Genomic DNA, 17,669 nt, shown 5'->3' on the forward strand with positions numbered 1-17,669 from the left:
TCAGCAGCTCTGCTTTCAATTTTTAGGCAATAAAATTCATAGGGATAAGTGAGAAATAATTGAGGAGCATTTTTAGTTTTACTAGAGTGTTTGTTATTGCTTTACTGTGTAATATACACTAAAATGTCTATTTGTGATTCAAAGAGAAAAGATTAGAGCTGAATTTGTGTGCAGTGTGCATCCAAGCATTGAATTTGATCCTCAGTGTAGTAATTGAATGAGAGCAGTATTGTGTTTCACATTTATCCTTGCTCTTTAGTTTGTTAATGAATGGCTTTTATTACAAAGGTTTTAGGGTAGGGGAAGACTTTAAAAAAAAAATCTAGTCCCTTTTCTTCTGGCAGATGTTTGGGTGTGGGGAGGTGGGGGTGGTCTTTGCACCTTGTAGGGGTTTGAACAAGAGAAGTAATATCAGAAAAGGAGAACAAAAGGCAGCATAGTCACAGGAGGACTGAGCAGAGGGTATCAAGCTGTCTGCCCTCGCCAAGCAGCTATCTGTAGGAATCAGAGAGGATTTGCAGCTGCTACTGACCCCAATATTCTTTCTAGAGCATACGTTTTAGACATATGGTGCATTAGTTTCTTATTGCTGCTGTAACACATTACCACGACTTTGGTGGCTTAAAACAACACACAAATTTGTTGTCTTACAGTTCTGGAGCTCAGAATTCCAAAATGGTCCTCCCTGAACTGTAATCAAGATGCTGGCCAGGATGTGTTCCTCCTAGAGTCTCTAAGAGGAACATTTGTATCCTTGCTTTTTTCCAGTTTGTAGAGATTGTCTACAGTTCTCTGGCTTATGGCCTCTTTCCATCTTCAAAGCCAGCAATGGCCAGTCAAGTCTTTCTCACAGCGCATCACTCTGACACTAATTCTCTTGCCTCTCTTTTACTTATAAGGTCCTTTGTGATTACACTGTGTCCACACAGATAATCAAGGATAATCTCACCATCTCAAGGTCAGTGGATTAGAAATCTGAATTGCACCTGCAATTTGAATTTACTGCTGCCATGCAATGTAACATATTCACAGTTTCTGAGGATTAGAATGTGGATCTCTTTGGGGAGACGACTAATTTACCTACCACACGCAGTATAACTTGTTGATCCCTGTATAGGTCGTACTCGAGTCTTCTTTCTCTTCAACCCACTTTGTCCCCCTCCTCCTCATCCAAATGCTATAATGCCAAGTGTGGCCAGATTGGGGTAAAACCCCCATAACAATACAAATAATTAATAAACTGGTCCAGTGACTTTTAAATTCTTTGCTCCTTACGTTCTTTCTCAATGAAGCAAATATTTTTGAGTGCTTGTTTTTCATGCTTTCAACAGATATCTTTTGAACACCTCTATGCTGAGCCCTGTTACATGCTGGGGGTAGATTAGTGAACAGTATGGGCCTGCTGCCTGCTCTCTTGGAGCTTACACTTTGTTGGAGACTGACAAATACTAAGGCACTAAATAAACAAGAAAAATATCAGCTAGTAAGAAATACTAGGGAGAGAATTAAAACAGAGCAATGGGAATGACTGAGTGGTTCCTGGAATTGGAACCAGGAGGGTTTCCTGAGATCTGAATGACAAAGAGCAGGCAATCATATTTGGGGGGCTGGGGTGGTGGAAGGAAAGAACATTCCAGGCAGAGGGTGTAAGAAGTACAAAGCCACTAGATAGGAATGAGTTTTCTGTTGGTGAAACAGAATGTAGCTAGGCTTTAATGTCCAAAAGGATAGTGGTATGAAATGCAGTCCATGAGGGAGTTAAATGCCAGCTCACATCTCTGTAAGCCATGGTAAGGAACTTGGATTCTGTGTATGAGGAAAGACATTAGAGAGTTTCTAAGGAATTTTTATAATCTATTAAAATCACTTGGCTATTATGTGGAGGATGAATTACAGGACAGCAGGAATAGAAGAGAGACACTAATCTGTAAGCTGTTGCAGTAGCCCATCCAACAGATAATGGTGATTAGACCAAGTTGATAGAGGAGACAGAAATAATATTTACAGATTTGGGATATATTTAAAAGTAGATTGATTTGGCAAGACAACAATGGAATGTTTATAGGGAGTGAGAGCAAGATGAAAATAAGGATAATTTCCAGGTTTTGGGATTGAGTGGCGGTGCCATTTCCTGGGATAGGTTATATAGAGGATGAGCAGCTTAGGGTGGGAAACCAAAGTTCTGTTTTGACCATGTTAATGTTGAAATGCCTGTTAGACATCCAAGGCAAGATGTCAAGTTAGACAATAGGATATATAAAGTTTTGGGATCTCTGAAGGGGCTGATAAAGATTAGAGAATCATCAGCATATTGACGGTATTCAAACACGATCTTGAGATTATCTGAGAAGAGTGTAATTAGACAAGTAGATCCGTGATGTAGCTCTGGGTGGTCCAACACTTAGAAGTTGAACAGTAGAGGATAGGTTGGCCAAGGAGACTGAGAAGAAACCAGTCTGAAACCAGGAGAGAAAAATGGAGAGAGGGGAGAGAGAGAGAGAGAGAGAGAGAGAGAGAGAGAGAGAGAGAGAGAGACAGAGACAGAGAGACAAAGAGATTGAGAGGGAGAGATCACCTGTATTAAAAGCTGCTAAGAGATCAAGTAAGATGAGAACATAAAGCTAACCATTATGGTCATTGAAAATTTTGACAAGAGCGTTCCTTGTGGGGTGCTGCTGCAGAAGCTGGGTTAGAAAGTATGGGGGACTTTGGGGGGGAGACAGAGACAGTGATGCTAACACAAATCTGTGTCCCACTGGAGGCAACCCCCTGCCCTAGGCGGCACCTCTCCTCAGTGAGTTATGGTTGGGATGTCTGAGGTACCTACAGCAATAACTATACAACCATTGCACATAACAATTTCCATTATTATATAAATTCACCAATTTACTATGCAAGTTTAAATTGGCTGTAATGCTAATGGGAAAGTGGTAAGGTTTTGAAGTACTTGAATAATATTGCCCTTGATGAAAAACTTAATATTCTTGCAAATTTCTTGTGGAATCTTGCAAGCAGTTGTCTTAAATTTTTTAATGTTTTATCTTTGCCTTTTTCTTGGAGTGCATCTTTAGTTGCTTTTTACTATGACATTGACAGAAGGGGAGCATACTGTTATTGTATCGTTCAAATTCTTTTCCATCATAGTTTGGCTTTGTTGGCAATTCTTTGGTGTTAAATAATTTTAATTTTCTGGTTTTAAGGTCTGCCTTTGAACTTTCATATTGAATATTCACATACTTTTGAGCATTCACTTTAGCTCACGGCTCTTGGCCCTGGATGAAGTATATATACATAGAAATTCCATTACAAATAATACTTTCAGAGAATGCCTAAAATTTGGTGTTTATATAATGTTTTGTATATTTGTTCATTTCTAACAAACATCTTTTCAAAACCTCTTTTCTGGCTGACATTATGCTATGCATAGGACTTGCCAGACAAAAGTCATGGTCTGTGCCTGAAGGAGCTTATTGCATAGCGGGTAAATGGAGGGGGCAGAATTGGTACAAGAAATCATCAAAAGTAGGTGTAATTCATGAATAAAAGAAGTATGTGAGATAGAGAAGTAGTGCATGGGGGAAGCTAATGGTTTTGTTTGCTTGTGGGGTTAGAGGATGAGATCTGAGGTGACCTTATAGCACTGCATAGGATTTAGACCATGAGTAAGACTCCAGTGTCAACCATAGGGACAAGGATAAAAGCAGGGAGGGACTTTGGGGGCAGTGGAGTAAGATAGGAATGAACACAGCACTACCATGACCTGCACGTTCTTTGGTCATGACTGTGTGTGGGCTGTGACTGAAGTCACTTCACATGATGGGAAGGACACGTGGTGAGGTGGAGGTGAGGGGATTGTCAGTGGAGTACAACGGCTCATCATGTGGGCATTGCGATTACTCAGATGGGAGGATGCAGAACGGGAAGAAACATGGGCTGGTGAGGTTTCCTTTAAGTAGAGCTAGAAGGAGCATTCAGTAAAGAGGCTGAGGATTTATGAGTTAATTGTCAGCATGTCTGGGGGGAAGTTTTGGATTGGAGAATTAAATACTACTGCGTTTCCCTGAAAATAGGACCTAGCCGGACAATCAGTTCTAATGTGTCTTTTGGAGCAAAAATTGATATCAGACCAGGTATTATATTATATTATATTACATTACATTACATTACATTACATTATATTATATTATATTATATTATATTTTTGCATTACATTATATAGGACCCAGTCTTACATTATAGTAAAAAACGACCGGGTCTTATATTAATTTTTGCCCCAAAAGATGCATTAGAGCTGATTGTCCGGCTATGTCTTATTTTTGGGGAAACATGGTAGCAGAGTGTGTGAGGTGGAGGATTGTAGGGGGCATAGAGCTGGAAGGGAATCAGCACGTGAGAATGAGATTAAACTAGGAACTTGCTTTTTCTCATTTCAGTAAACATTTATTGAGGACTTACTGTGTGCCATGCCCCAGGCTTACTCTTGGGAAATGGGACTCATAAGGCCACAGGGCATGTACATGGAAAGATAAATAGCTATCTATCTGTGATCTTAACACAAGATGCTGAGTCTGTAAAGAACAACCCTTTCGGGTTTCCCAGAGTGACTCTTACACAGTTGATCGTGATCTATACAGTAAGTCCTAATTTAATGTCATCGATAAGTTCTTGGAAACTGGAATTTTAAGTGAAACGACATATAGTGAAACCAACTTTATTCCAGGCTAATTAATAGAAACTAGAGTTAGGTTCCTATGGTATATTTCTGGTCACAAAGTCATCACCAAACTTCTAAATAAAGACCTAAAACACTTTGAATGTTAGACATTGAAATAAATGTGAGCTCCACATACTTTTAAGAAAGATGCCTATAAAACAAGTCAGATCATTATTTTCCACCCTGCTGGTTCCAGTTCAGGGTAGAGGGTGGCTGGAGCCTCTCTCACAGCAGGTCAGGGTGCAAGGTGGGACCCACCCTAGACTGGCCTAGACAGGACACCGTTCCATTGCAGGGCCCATCACACACACCCATGCTCACTCCGACTGTCCATTGGACATGCCAATATGCACATCTAGGGTTTCCAGGTGGGAATTCCCACCCATTCTCAGGAATTTTTTTCGCTTTTCCATTCCCGAATCCTGAGATATAAACTGTTTTCTGTTCTCCAAGATGAATCATTTCCACAAAGTGATGGCCGATACTGCCAACCATCTGGGTTCAAGGAGCCGATTTACCTGATTTCCCGACCAACTTTTCTTGGAATTCGGGAATGGAAAAGCGAAAAAAATCCCAAAAGCGGGCGGGAATTCGCGCCCGGAAACCGTAGTGATAAATAGGAAAAATGTCTAAGAGATACATTGTGAGTAGTACATTTATTTCCCATTGTGGGTATTACTGGGTTCAAGGAGCCGATTTTCCCAATTTCCCGACCAACTTTTCTTGGGATTTGGAAACGGGAAAGCGAAAAAAATTCCTGAAAACAGGCGGGAATTCCCATCTGGAAACCCTGTGCACATCCTTGGGCTGTGGGAGAAAACTGGAGTACCCAGAGAAAAACCCACGCAGATGTGGGGAGAATGTGCAGTCTCCACACAGACAGTGGCCCCGGCTAGGAATTGACATTTTTTGTCTCATCAATGTTATAATGAAACAACGTTGAATGAAACAACATTATCCAAAGACCAAAGATTAAATGAATGAAATCTACCCTATTCATTTAAGAACTCCTATTTTTTGTTATTCAGTATTATCCCTTAATTACAATATAGTACCATCATATGCAGCAATTTATTATGTGTTCTCATAACGTTTATTGACAAGGGAAATGTTCATGCTATGATTTTAAAGTAAAAAAAAAACTTTCAAAAATGATGTAATGATATATACAATAAAATCTTAGTTTTATGAATGTGTGTGTATGTGTTTGTGTGTGTGTGTGTGTGTGTGTATGTGTGTGAGAGAGAGAAAGAGAGGAGAGTTAGTGGTCAAACTATTAGTGGTAGTTATCTCTAGGTCATGAGATTAGAATGATGTTTATTTTCTTCATCTCCCAAGTTTTCTAAAATGCATATGTATTTTATAAGCAATTTATCATCAGTAAATGCTATTTAAAATATTTTCGTATTACCCCATTTTTAATTTTATAAAGCATTTATAGAATTAAAATCCTAATAGGCTTTCTCCTATCACAAAGTAACTTCTAGCCGGTCTTCCTTTTTTGGTCACTGTTTATTCCTATGAATTCCTTTCTGACCTGATTTCTAGATCTGTGCTGCTGAGGGAGATGGCTCACACATCTCAGTTCACTGATAAACAAAACCCTCCTGCACACCTCAGCCAAATGCTTTTATTTTTGAATTCTGTATCTGTGTCACTGTACACAATGTTGACTTTTGTTGATTTGACTCTTTGCTGTTTATATCCTTATGGTTGCCATTTTTCATTCCAGTGCCCTTTCAATTTTATTTTATTTGTGATTATCGAGATCATATTCTTCTTTTCTGATGAAATGTTTATTCTAAGACACATCTGCAAGCCATTCATAGCACTGCTTGGATACAGTTAAACATTTTATTGAATGTATTTAAGAACATAATCCTTTCGTATCTGTAGGTTTTTCTTTATAGTCTCTGAAAGTAAGTGCAACACTTGGACACAAAAATGTTATACAAAAAGTTATGTACATAAGTCACAGCTATAGTCTACTGAGTCCAACATCTATCTCTGCAGGTTGACTCAAGGGGCATTTTGTGGACGAGTGTGATTGTTATCTCCTAAGGTAATTCAGAAGGTAGAAATGAGTGTCAAACATACCTAATATTCCTTTTTAAACCATTTTGGGGGTAACAGTTAATAAATTGTATACCCCTTTTCTGAAATTGGTTTATTCTGCCTCTGCACATTCTCAGAGTTATGAACTCCACATGTGAATAAAGCAGAATTTGTTTTTTATTGTTTCTATCATTATTTCCTTGAGTTCCAGGTTCCAAAATTTGGAGACACGTATATCAGCTTACCCCATTCCTTTTGACTCCAATTTTATAGACTTGGATTACTCCCTTTCACTTTTCCTCCTTTGGGACAGAGTAATTGAAAGTTATTTTACTAACCCTTTGAAGTGTCCCTCCCTGAGCTTTTCTTAGCCTAGGGATTGTTTTGTTGAGTGTATGACCACAACTCTACATTTACTCCAGGCCTGCATAGATGATAACATCATCACATTCTCTGTTTCGTTTTCTGTATTCTTTCTTCTGATATCACTGAGCTTTTGGCTGCAGTTTCATTTTGGACCCATGTCCTCAGTTGTAAGACACAACAGAATCAGGACACAATCCTTGGGCATGGTGTGTGGGCCACATCCTTGCAGAGGTTAGTTGTGGAGATCATCCAAAATAGCTGCCAATGCTGAAATCGTCATTGAATGAAAAATTCACTAGAATTATGCTTTGCTTAAGCATACAAGAGCTAATGGAAGGAATGAGAATGTGAAAATACTTTGCTGGACGATAGGAAAAACCAGTCTGGGATTAAACAATTGCTGTAGATAATCCTCAAATTGAATTAATCCATGTGAATTAATCTAATCAGCTTTGAGGGTAGCTCTGCTGTCCCTAGGTTTCAAAAAGGAAAGTAGAGAAGCCATCATCCAGGCAAATTACAAAAGAAAATTAAAAGGTTTCTTTAGGAGAAACAAAAAGGACTTGAGTATGGTTTTACTTCCCTCCGTCCCTTTCTTTTTCACCTGGTTGCATCTTCTCAGCCTCCGTAGTGCTCTGTTGTCTTACCTACCATGTTCCCCAAAAATAAGACCTCGCTGGACAATCAGCTCTACTGCATCTTTTGAAGCAAAAATTTATATAAGACCTGGTCTTATTTTACTATAAGATCGAGTATAATATGATATGACATGATATGATATGATATAATTAATATAATAAAATATACTATACTATAACATATAATATAATATACTAGGTCTTATATTAATTTTTGCTCCAAAAGATGCATTAGAGCTGATTGTCCAGCTAGGTCTTATTTTTGGGGAAACATGGTATTACAGCACTTTGCTGTGTTTATATCTCTGTCTTCTCATTGGTCTGTAGGTGCCTTGAGGGACCACTCTACATCCCATTCATATCTTAGGCTGTCACGTTATACATTACACAGAATTGGTTCTCAACAAATGTGAAAATATATTTTACATTTAGTTAAGAATGATTTCAGTCTTTAACCACATGAAGTATTATGTGAAACGTGTTCAATAATTGTACTGTGGGAAATCAGCTTCCATTAGACAAACAGAGGGAGTTTTAAGACAAAAGACCAAAAACACGTTTTCTAGACTGCAGGGGTAATATACTGTAGTAGATAACCAGCGAAGGAGGTGATATCCCCATCCCGGGAGATCCTTAAAAACTGAACAGAGAAAACATCTGTGAGAGTAACTGAAGCATTAAACCTGTCTTCAGGCAAGTAGATGGACATAATGACAAATGGTTCTTTGATTTCTTGAATCCTTGGCCTGGAGAAGAGAAGACTGATGGGTAAGACATTAAAACTACTTCAAATATGGAAAACAGCTATTATTGCTGGAAAACAAGTCAAAGGAGATTAACTTGTAGTCTTAGAGATTTAGGTTACATTTATAGTTAGGGATTTTGAGACATAGGTTGTGGAAATCTTCAAAATAAAAGATTGATTTGTGTGAGATGCAGTCAGTGCTATGATTCTGTTGCAGTAAAAATATTTTGTATATTACTCTGAATAGAGGGAATTATACATTATATTCAGTGCATAGCATTCTCTTGGGAAAGGAAAACTTCTACAGGTAGTATTTTAGAGCACTAAGCATCATCGCTATTTCATGGATAGGTGGGGAGAACAGGGATGGTTTAGATGTGAAGTTCTTCCCATCTCAATGCCTGTACAGGTTGTCTTATTAAATCAGAGCCAAAGTACGCGGAGGACAATGGAACAAAACCCTACTCTGCCGGATCAGCCTTGTTTTGGCTACTAAACCTTTTCCCAGTGAAAATGTAAGATTGTGGGGAGGGGGCCACAAAAATCCTATCAATACAAAGGGAACCAAAAATACCTATTAAAAACAGTCTTCATCGGGTATTTGATTGTAATTTCTACATCCAGCCACACGATGTCACAATTGGATTTTGATTTTCACTGTGTACTTGTCTCAAATAATATAGATGAAGGCATTTTTAAAGCTGGAGCAGAGAGATCTGAAACGCGGGGGGCAGCAGAAGTCCAAGAAGATGAAGATACTCAGGTTGAGATTCCAGTGGATCAGGTAATCTCCATGCCTTTAAATATGTGTATAAACCAATTAGTGCTATTTTCCTTTCAAGTTTTGTGTTACCTGCTCCATGTTGTTACTATGCGTATGTTAGTTAAATCCTCTAGGTGCGATGTGGCTGAATGACCTTAAAAAACAAAACAAAATTCCTTCAGTTCTTCCTAGTATTCCTAGAAAGAATAACCATTCCGACAGAGTCCTTTTTTAATTGTTATGGAAAATGGTGTATCTTTAATAAACAGCACTGGAGAATAAGGTGGATTAGAGTTAGGTATGAGATATAAAGAGGGAGAAAGCTTGATAGAAAAAAAGAGTATTGGCTTGGGGTTTTATCTACAAAAAATGGCCTTCATTTAGCAAAGCAAGGGTTTTTGTTGTTGTTTTATTTTATTTTTTAAATACCTTTATATTCTCCCCTTTGGCGTCTTTGAAATTATTGTGTTTGGAATTTTTTTCCGTAAAGGAATTGCTTATATAAATGCAATTCAAATATTTGCTGTGTGTATTGATTTTATTGCTTAGCAGTGGAACAGTGCTGGGTGTGTGTGTACACATGTGCTTATAGAAGGGACCAAGTAGTGTTAATTCTGGTTAAATGATACCAGAAATAGAAGTCAGTTAAGCTTTTTAATACAATTCAACCCGGTTTCTTAATTCTAAGTGGAGGATGGGAATTTAGGTCACGAGGGGAAATCTTAATACCAGGCTCAAGGGAATGAAAAGTCACTAGGAATTGTTACTTGTCCTCTGACAATTAGGTGATATTTCCTTTTCAAAAAGCAAATTCCACAATCCAGCAAATTCTATAGATGATCTTCTCAGTTGCATTTGTGTTACCAGTTCGGTGGTGCAGTTGCCGCTTAATTATTCCACAGGCATTTTCTGTAAGCATCGCTTTCCTGATGAAAAGCCTAATGTGTTAAAAATCCCACAGATTTCAAAAATCCAATTTATTATCCAGGATTAACTACAACTAATAAGTTTTCATAAACTCCAGTTATAGGTATCTTTTTCCAGGGGGAAAATGGAATTTTAAGCCTTCTCTGAAGCTATAATCAAATATTATAAGACAAAGAAGAGTAACCATCATGTATATACAAAATCTAATAGCTGCCGATACTAAGACTAACTTCTATTCCAAAGACAAAATGCCAGATATCAAGAGAAAAATCATAGCATTATTACCAAAAGAGAAATATTTTTGTTAGTCACTTAACAAGTTATGAAATCTGTGGTAGATATTTCTTACAAGTTTGATGCTCACAGGAAGGGTGGCTGCAGGGGACATTGATCACTGATAATGTCAAGCAGCCTTGGATAAGTGTCCACAGAACTTGTCTTCTTATTTGACTGGAGGGGACTAGCTTATTGAAATACAGGTATGCAAGAGAGACTGATTGGATAGATTAGTAAAAGCTGGGCAAGAGCAACAAATTGATGTCATTTTAAAGGAAATGAAACCAGGTAACAAAAGGTGAGAATTATTTTCTTCTTTGACCCTATTAGAAATAGAGTTGGGATTCTCTAACTCTTGTGGGTGGCATGAGTTGCTTATCAGTTCAGGGCTTAGAGTCATTCTCTTTGGTTCTGGTGACCGTTTGCTCTACATCCTAAGCAGCTATGTTATAAATATCGTCAACAACCAACTAAGTGTGTGGAAAAATGATTGTCAAGTTCCATTAGAGTAACCTCCATTATAGTAAGAACAACTCTGAGCATGTGCCCTAGTGGTGATCCTCGTTGAGCAACACCAACTGTTTATTAAGTACTAGGCACTTTTATCTCATGCAATTGTGATGACAACCCTGTGTGATAGGTCTTGTCATTCCCACTTTGTAGAGAGGAAGAAAGTGAGCTCACGTGGGTGAAATTACTTGCCCAACATTGTACCACCAAATAAAGGAGTTGAGATTTGAATACAGGTGTGTCTAACTTCAAAGCATAGGAGTGATCTGAGCTAAGAGTATTAAATGCAAAAAAACCAAACAAACCAAAACAAAACACCCAACCAACTGTTAACACAGGGAAGGAAAAAAATCCCATGTAGAAAGGAAATGCAGTCCTCCTATACCACGTGGCTCAGCTGTAAATGCTACTTACACTCCCTGTCAGGCCATTCCTACTTAAACTTCTTTGAACTGGTTTCCCATCACCTAAATGGTTCACGTTGTAACTTCAGTCAAAGGGCCATGAAGAAGGGTGTGTGTTGTGTGTTTGTACAAATATGTGCAAATTGGCCAAGTAATTTATCTGTGCCTGAAAAGCAGATCAGGTTTCAGAAGTAAATGTTGAGGCTTCTGCTGGGAGATAATTCTCCATGGAGCTCTCGTGTTTCTGCCTGTCCCATGAGCAGAGGCACTGATTGTCTTCATTCTGGACTCTTCCAGGTGTTTGGAGAGTGAACAGCCTTGAAAAACAAGGGTAGTGACTTCTCTGCAGCAATCATTCTCAACTGGAGGCGATTTTGCCTCCAAGTGGGATACTTATATGGCAATTTCTGGGAACGTTTTTGCTTGTTATAACTGAGGGCCTCTAGTAGGTAGTAGCCAGGAATGCTGCTAAAATACTGGGGTGCCAAAAAGATGTATACACATGACTTGTATTTATCTTTTGTTATTGGTATATATTATTACAATTTTAATACAGTTTTTTCCTCTCTTAAAATGTGCATACATTTTTTTGGCACCTTCTGTATATTGTAATGAACATGACAGCCCCCCCCAAAAAAAAAAAAAAAATTATCCAGTCCAAAATGTCAATAGGGCTGAGACTGAGAAACTGTGCTGTAGAGCAAAGGCCAGATTTGTTTATTGTCCAGTATAATAAAGATGATGTCTCCATATGGTGCAAAAGTCAGGCAGGTTTACCACTCATGGTAGGAGATCTGGTGCTGTTGCCTTGCATACTCAAAACTAGTTGAAATGGTGAATTTTATGTGACATATATTTTACCACTATAAAAATATTTGGAAAAGAAAAAAGATTTGGGTTCTTTAAGCTTGGGGTTCTTCCCCTGAAATGCAGGCCAGTGTGTGTATCACTTAGCCCCCTTCACATTGCCCTGGGGAGTAGGTGTAGGTGGCGATACTCTAGCTTCTGACATTGTTGTGACTGATCAAGTCCTCTGTCTCTGACCCTGGAGTATTGTGTCTCCTGCTAGCATCCTCGTTACCTTGCAGGTAGGGTAAAATTTCAGAAGTTTTGTCATCCTTGGTAACCTCTACTGGCATCAGTTAGCATGTGTGTTTGTGTGTGGAAGTGTGTGTAATGGGGCATTGTAGACAAGTTCCAGCCAAGAAAGAGTTTGAACTTTGTCCCAGGGTCCAGACTCTTTTCAGTTTTCAGAGACAAGTTAAAGCTGCTTCCAAACTCACGGGAAACTGAATAATGTCACATTATTTTATGTATTCAGGAAGGCCAGAGTAAATATCTTTTCTTAGGGGACTCTGTAGGCCTAGTAAGAATTTGGTACTCTTTTAAAAATTAATTTCTTTTGCATTTATGTTCCAAATCAGTCAGGTTGTCCATAAGTAGTGCCTGATTAATACCTATGGCTACACCCTGGCACTCACTACGCATGCGTCAATATGCTTCATTTATAAAATGGTGTTTTTCCAAGTTCAGGAGGTAAGAAATAAGACTGCTGCATTAAGTAAACTATCCCTAGTAAGTGAGCATCAGGCAGGAGAATCTACCATCTCAGAAGCACAGGCAAATAAATAACTATAAAATAGGTAAATAAGCAGTTATGTTTTAGAATTTGTTCCATTAGACAGAAGAGAGCAGAAGATGGAGACCGTAACTTTAGAGTGGTTTTGGTTTGTTTTATAGCTTTCCCATCAGTTTGTAGTTGATCTTGTGCAATAAAATAATGAGAATTGCAAAACGTTTTTATGCTAAGTAGTTTCATTGAACAGCATTTAATTAAGCCAGTGCCATGAACACTGAAACAGTGAAAGCTTTTATTTATCTTTTAATTGCAGGTTGTGATACTATTTCCTTATTTATGTATTGATATATTTATTTAAAACTTCTTAATCGAAGTTACACATATCATATTTTAAAAAGTCAGCTAGTTCAACAAAGATGATAACAAAAATGGCGACCTCCTGCCCTACCTCTTCCCACCTGGAGTCTTTCTTCACAGAGGTAACTGATTTGAACGAAGTTTGCTATTTCTCATGGAATACACTTCTATATTTCTAAACCATGCATCCTTCCCACCCCTCCATTTTAGTATCTCTGAGACTTTGGGTCCTACAAATGATGGCATGTTATGACTTAATTGGCTTTTTTATTGTTTCATTCTAAGTACATAGAATAATGGAGATCCTTTTAATTGGTGACATCTCAAATTTGATAAAATATATTTCCTGGCTGTATTTTTCAAATTTAGGTGTTATTTATTAACTTATCTCTAATGAGTATGGAAGATGATTATTTAGATCTCTTACCAGCTCCTTTCCGCCCTTCCTGCCCAAATAAGGCCATATGCACAAAAAACCACATACACATGTCTTTCCCCTTGTTCCTTTCCATTATAATTTTTCAATTACAGTTGACATTCAGTATTATTTTATATTAGTTTCAGGTGTACAGCATAGTGGTTACACATTTATACAATTTACGAAGTGATCCCTGCAATAAGCCTAGTACCCACCTGGCACCATACATAGTTATTACAGTATTATTGACTATATTCCCCATGCTGTACTTTATATTCCTGTGACTATTTTGTAACTACCAATTTGTATTTCTTAATCCCTTTATCTTTTTCACTCAACCCCCTTCCATCCCCCTCCCATCTAGTAACCATCAGTTTGTTCTCTGTATCTATGAGCTTGTTTTGGTTTTGTTTGTTTGTTTATTTTGTCTTTAGATTCCACATTTAAGTGAGATCATATGGTACTTGTCTTTCCCAGTCTGACTTATCTCACTTAGCATAAATAACCTCTAGGTCCATCTGTTTTGTAGCAGATGGTAAGATTTCATTCTTTTTATGGCCAAGTAATATTCCGTTGTATACAGTTACCACCTCTTCTTTATCCAGACCTCTATTGATGGGCATTTAGATTGCTTCCATACATATCTTGGCTATTATAAATAGTGCTACAATGAACATAGCAGTGCATATATGTTTTCAAATTAGTGTTTTGGATTTGTTCAGATAAATATCCAGAAGTGGAATTTCTAGGTCATAAGGTAGTTTCTGTTTTTAATTTTTGAGGAACCTCCATACTGTTTTCCATAGTGGCTGCACCAATTTGCAATCCCACCAACAGTGCAAGAGGGCTCCCTTTTCTCAGCATCCTTACCAACATTTGTTGATTTTCTGATGATAACCATTCTGACAGGTGTGAGGTGGTATTTCATTGTGGTTTTAATTTGCTGTCTGCTTAGGTCCTCTGTCCATTATTGAGTTGGATTTGTGTGTGTGTGTGTGTGTGTGTGTGTGTGTGTGTGTGTGTGTTGTGTTAAGCTGTATGAGTCCTTTATAAATTTTGGACTTTAACATCTTATCAGATGTATTATTTGCAAATATCTTCTCCCATTCAGTAAGTTGTCTTTTCATTTCGTTGATGGTTCCCTTTCCTGTGCAAAAACATTTTAGTTTGATGTAGTCCCATTTGTTCATTTTTCCCCCTTTTGTTTCCCTTGCCTGAGGAGATGTATCAGAAAAAATATTGCTAAGAGCATTGTCAGAGAGTTTACTGCCTGTATTTTCTTCTAGGAGCTTTATTGTTTCTACTGTTACATTTAAGTCTTTAATCCATTTTGAGTTTATTCTTAGATAAGGTGTAAGAAGGTGGTCTAGTTTCATTTTTTTTTTGCATGTCTCTGTCCAGTTTTCCCAACACCATTTATTGAGTAGACTGTCCTTACCCCATTGTATATTTTTCCATTATAATTTTATAATATTTTTGGCTAAGTCAATATTTAATCTATACATTATTTTTACTATGTAAGTATTATTATTAGTTGAGTCATATAGTATACTCTGGTTACATTTCCGTTCTTATGTAACCCTTTTTTCCTCCTCCCTATTTTAGTAATTGTTTATTTTTATTTTTTTAATTTGCTTAGTTTTTGATGTAGTTATTATCAACCTATCTCCAAACTCTGCTAGAACTATTACCCTCTTGGTATAATTGAACATACACAGTGATAATGAAATTTCACATCTTTTAAGCTCTTCAATCATCACCTCAAGCTGGTTAGTTGTTCTCTAGATCTGCTTTTCAGGGTTATCCTGGCATTTTTCTTCACCGTTATTTTGGAAATTTCCTTTGCTTCTCTAGTGGATGGAGCTCCTATTTCTTGTATTCTACATCTTCTTTTTTCTTGGTTACACCTTCTTTTGTGGAACTCACCTCCAGGAGCCCTCTAAGAAAAGCTTCATGGAGATGCTTTATTTTTTAATTTTTTATTTTTTTAACTTTGCATGCCTGAGAATGTCTTTTTTCTCTACTCAAACTTGTCTGTAAGTTATGACTAGGTATACAATTCTAGGTTAGATATAGTTTCTCTAAGAATTTTGAAAGCATTCCTCAGTTCTCCTTCCCATCCAGAATGGCAGTGGGAAAGTTTTGATGACATTGTTTCCTGAGCCTCTGTTAATAACCCTTTCCCCCTATCTGGAAGCTTTTAGGCTCTTTTCTTTGTTCCTGATGTTCTGAAAATTTCCAGTTCTGTGCCTTGGTGGAGGTCTTTTTGCTTAATGGACTGGACGCTTAGTAGGCTTTTTTATTCTGGAAACATTTGTTTTTCAATTCTTGAAAAAAAATGTTGAATTACTTCTTTGATAGTTTCCTTCTCTTCATTTTTCTACTTTTCTGGAACAGTAAATATTTGGATATAGGCCCTCTTACATGCATCCTATATAAGCATGCTTCTCCTGCTTTCCATCTCTATGCATTTTTCTATTTTCTCAAAATTTTTTAATCAAAAAGTGTCAGTGTTTAACTTCTGTTGATTTTATTCTAGTTATCGTATTTTTAATTTCTAAGAGCTTTCATATTCTCTGAATGTTCCTTTTTTATAGCATCTTATTCCTGTTTTATGGATGTGATATCTTCCCTTCACTCTCCAAGAATTAATCTGTTATTTTAAACTTAAACTTAACTGTCTTGTTAACTATTTTTTTTAAATATTGAAATATTTTGACACATGACACTATAAATTTAAGATGTATGTCTGGTTAGATTTTAGAGTGAAGCGTTAGGGAAATTCTGTATGCACAGGCAGGGCTCCTCAAGTTGGGGGAGTTTCACTGTAGGGTGATTGGTTTTTGCCATTTCATTGGCAGACCTCCAATTTCAGTATTTGTGTTGTTCTTTGGGTTGTTTTATTTCCTTTGATTGGAGTCTTCCAACCTCTTGCCTTGTGGTAGAAGGCTGGCTGTGAGCATTCTTCTTACTATGGGAAGGGGGCTTGGGGACCTTGCTATTAAATAGACTACTCCTCTTCGTTTCAGTACAGCGCCCTTTCTCACCATAGTGCCTTGTGCTGGAGTCCAGCTTCTCTGTAGTTTACCTTCTTTTGAGAATAAGCCTCCTATATTTGTCAAGGGCAGGGAGGGCCTTGTGAGTCATATGCTTCTTTTAAAGACTTTAAGCCAATCCACCCATTTTTAGTCACACCACACCCCGTCTTCCAGAGACAGATGGTGCCTCCAATCCTCAAGCCTTCTATTGGGTTTTCAGCATGCCAAGGCTTGCTTTTGGGATTGCCCTCCCCCTCCTGCGGTCTGTTGTTGTTGACCGTACATCCATCGGCTTGACTGTTCCTTCCATTTTGTGGCTATTATTTCCTTTTCAGGCTTCTGTGCCCTTACAGGTTTATCCCTTTTTAAATTGCCTTTACTGAGAATTTAGAGGAGTATCAGAAGGGAGCTAAGGGAAAAAACCACACACACACATTTGTTCAAACTGCTGGGTTTCACCATAAATCACTTTCACACTAATTCATCTCAGGGAAAATAAACTGTCTTCATAGACTCTCTACTAAGTATGGTCAACTGGTAGCCTGTGACTAGATCTCCTGTGAGACAATCTTGTTTGGCTAGCACAGGGCTAAACACCTAAATCTCTTTAGTAGGCGTTGTATTCTTCAGTTGACGACAGGCCATAGACTCCCCATTATCAAACACCTGTCCTGAATTCTCATGTAGTTATTTGTCCAGCCCCTGGTGGCATTTGAGTGTGTGATTGCTGGTCTGCACATATAGAACATAACGCCATTGTAAAGAACCTGCAGCCTAGGGGCTGTAAGTGGAAGCAGAAGCTTTGAAATCCAAATGTGCCCATTGACACAGCTTGTTCCCCATTCCCTGCCTTGGTCACCTCACTTCCTCTACTTGCTG

The 17,669-nt window shown here is 37.9% G+C and overlaps 1 protein-coding gene across 6 annotated transcripts in view; it reads left to right on the forward strand.

The window, feature by feature from the left end:
- Positions 1-17,669, forward strand: part of DCDC2 (doublecortin domain containing 2) — a 159,026-nt gene that overhangs the window by 119,676 nt on the left and 21,681 nt on the right. For all 6 annotated transcript variants that reach the window (XM_074335170.1, XM_074335171.1, XM_074335167.1 and 3 more), the window contains exon 9: positions 9,202-9,302. In XM_074335170.1, coding sequence (XP_074191271.1) covers positions 9,202-9,302 — 101 coding nt within the window. The remainder of the gene's footprint in view (positions 1-9,201; positions 9,303-17,669) is intronic.

This window comes from Rhinolophus sinicus, linkage group LG06 (assembly GCF_036562045.2).
Source record: "Rhinolophus sinicus isolate RSC01 linkage group LG06, ASM3656204v1, whole genome shotgun sequence".
NCBI lineage: Eukaryota > Metazoa > Chordata > Mammalia > Chiroptera > Rhinolophidae > Rhinolophus > Rhinolophus sinicus.